Source organism: Propithecus coquereli, unplaced genomic scaffold (genome assembly GCF_000956105.1).
Source record: "Propithecus coquereli isolate 6110/MARCELLA unplaced genomic scaffold, Pcoq_1.0 Scaffold173, whole genome shotgun sequence".
In the NCBI taxonomy this organism is placed as follows: Eukaryota; Metazoa; Chordata; class Mammalia; order Primates; family Indriidae; genus Propithecus; species Propithecus coquereli.
Window position 1 is genome coordinate 4,957,689 of NW_012141969.1, and position 2,254 is coordinate 4,959,942.

At 33.2% G+C, this 2,254-nt stretch overlaps 1 protein-coding gene across 1 annotated transcript in view; it reads right to left on the reverse strand.

The window, feature by feature from the left end:
* The window catches only part of CFAP47 (cilia and flagella associated protein 47), a 573,852-nt gene that overhangs the window by 537,432 nt on the left and 34,166 nt on the right, over positions 1-2,254 (reverse strand). Inside the window, exons 8-9 of the mRNA XM_012642083.1 lie at positions 1,219-1,408; positions 289-502 (exon numbers count right to left, since the gene is read on the reverse strand). Of these exons, the coding sequence (XP_012497537.1) occupies positions 289-502; positions 1,219-1,408 (404 nt within the window). The remainder of the gene's footprint in view (positions 1-288; positions 503-1,218; positions 1,409-2,254) is intronic.

The following is a 2,254-nucleotide window of genomic DNA, read 5'->3' on the forward strand; positions in this document are numbered from 1 at the left end:
TCATTCTTCTATACTTGTCAGCAGCATATTTCAAGAAGCATTTTGTATACTATTCACTTCCTGGCAATGACACAGTAGAGGTGATGGGAGGATAGATAAAGCAAATATGGTGAGTGGCATTCAACCATCTCACTCCATGTAAAAAAAAAAAAGAGAGAAAAGAAACTTTTATTATTATTATTTGTATTGCCATCATTAATTTTATACTGCAGAATCTCATCAGACCACTGCATAATATGTTAGTCATTATGTTTTGCAAAATTTCCAGTTTTTAATATTGCATGTTACCTGAAATGTTTATCATGGTCTCCAGACCTGATACTTGCAGCTCGGTCATTGGGAAAGGCTATCAGCACATCCTTCACTGACTCTTTATTTGAGCGATGATTATGGATGTATGTCTTGGCTGATTGAAGCATTGCTACAGGTGCAGAGTCCTTGTATTTTGCCAAGTCTTTGGCCACAAACAGTCCCGTGGGATTACTGACCAAAGGGGATATACCTTTACAGAATTGAATATTAAATTTACATATGGTATTTTCAATTTTAGCTTTCCAAGCAATATGCATGAACTAATTAATACACTAAATAATTGGTTCTGACTTAAATGTTAAACCCCTAAACAAACATAATCAGAAAATACAAATAATTCATTAATAAGTAGATCTACACAAAACAATTTAGCAAAATAATGCATGCATAAATAATAAAAATACATGCATAAAAAATAAAACATTATAACTCGAAGAATTTAGGTTACCCATATGAAATTAATTTTAATTTTTATAAGTTAAAGAGAGTTGAATATTGGCAATTTCATATGGTTTAATGTATAAAAGATAATGGAGGATTAGATGAAACAGTAGCAACAAGAAAATCCATGGAGGAGTCAAAACCAGTTTATATTATAGACTCAAAAAAGTAAAAAGAATAAAAAACAAAAATCATTAAAATATTCAATAAACTGTATAGATCATTAAACGAGTGCTATTCGAAGTGAGATCCTCAGAAAGGCAGGCCTGCTTAATTATTATTGCTGGGATATAGACCAGTAATATGTGTTTTAACAGGCCTTCCAGGTGATTTTGATGCATTTTAAAATATGAGAACCACTGGATAAGACCACATTTCATATATACAGCTAAGCAGTTAGTACACTAATATAATTCTACATTAACAAAAATATCAAAATGAGGTGAACATCACACAGTAGCATACCAGGATTAATTTTCATCACAACTTTTTTGGTGGCTGCTTTGCAGATGCTGTTGAAATCTAAATATATGTGATGAAAAGGTTTCATCGATAAAGACAGCAAATTTTCATTTACCACTGGGCCAATAATCTCTACCAACTGCTTCACTTTAAAGACTCCAATTTGATGTGGAATAAATGAACATTTTACATTCTAAAATAAGAATAGGAAAAGAAAGCAATATTATATTTTTAGGAAAAGAATGAAAGAAAATCCAAAAAAGAAAAAAGTTCATAAAATTCCAAGGAAAGCTAGTTCATAATGGTGATATGGAAGTACATCAGAAACATACAGCATTGACAAACATCTAGAATACTTATTATGAAAAATTACTTAAGAAAAATTAAGAAAATGGTACCAAAGCACTTTCAGAATGGCAGATTATGGACCTCCAAAAATCTACTTCTCCACAAAAGGAAAGAGAACACTGGCTTAAAATTGTCAAAATCAGCTTTCTCAGATATCTGGAAATTGCCTAAAGGCTAACAAAAATCCAAGGAGGTATTTTACTTTCTTTGTTGCTATTGTGAAGGGTACTGGGTCTTTGATTTGGTTCTCAGCTTGACTGTTGTTGGCGTATAGGAATGCTACTGATTTCTGTACATTGATTTTGTAACCTGAGACTTGGCTGAATTTGCTTATCAATTCCAGTAGTCTCATGACAGAATCTTTGGGGTTTTCTAGATATAAGATCATATCGTCAGCAAAGAGAGATAGATAGTTTGACCTCTTCTGCCCCCATTTCGAGGCCCTTGATTTCTTTCTCTTGTCTAATTGTTCTGGCTAGGATTTCCAGCACTATGTTGAATGGAAGCGGTGATAGAGGGCAACCTTGTCTGGTTCTAGTTCTAAGTGGGAATGCTTTCAGTTTTTCCCGGTTCAGTATGACGTTGGCTGTGGGTTTGTCATATATGGCTTTAATCATGTTTACGTTAAGTCCTGTCTATACCTATTTTGTTAAGCGTATGTGCACATATAGTAGTAACATTCATCCGGTGT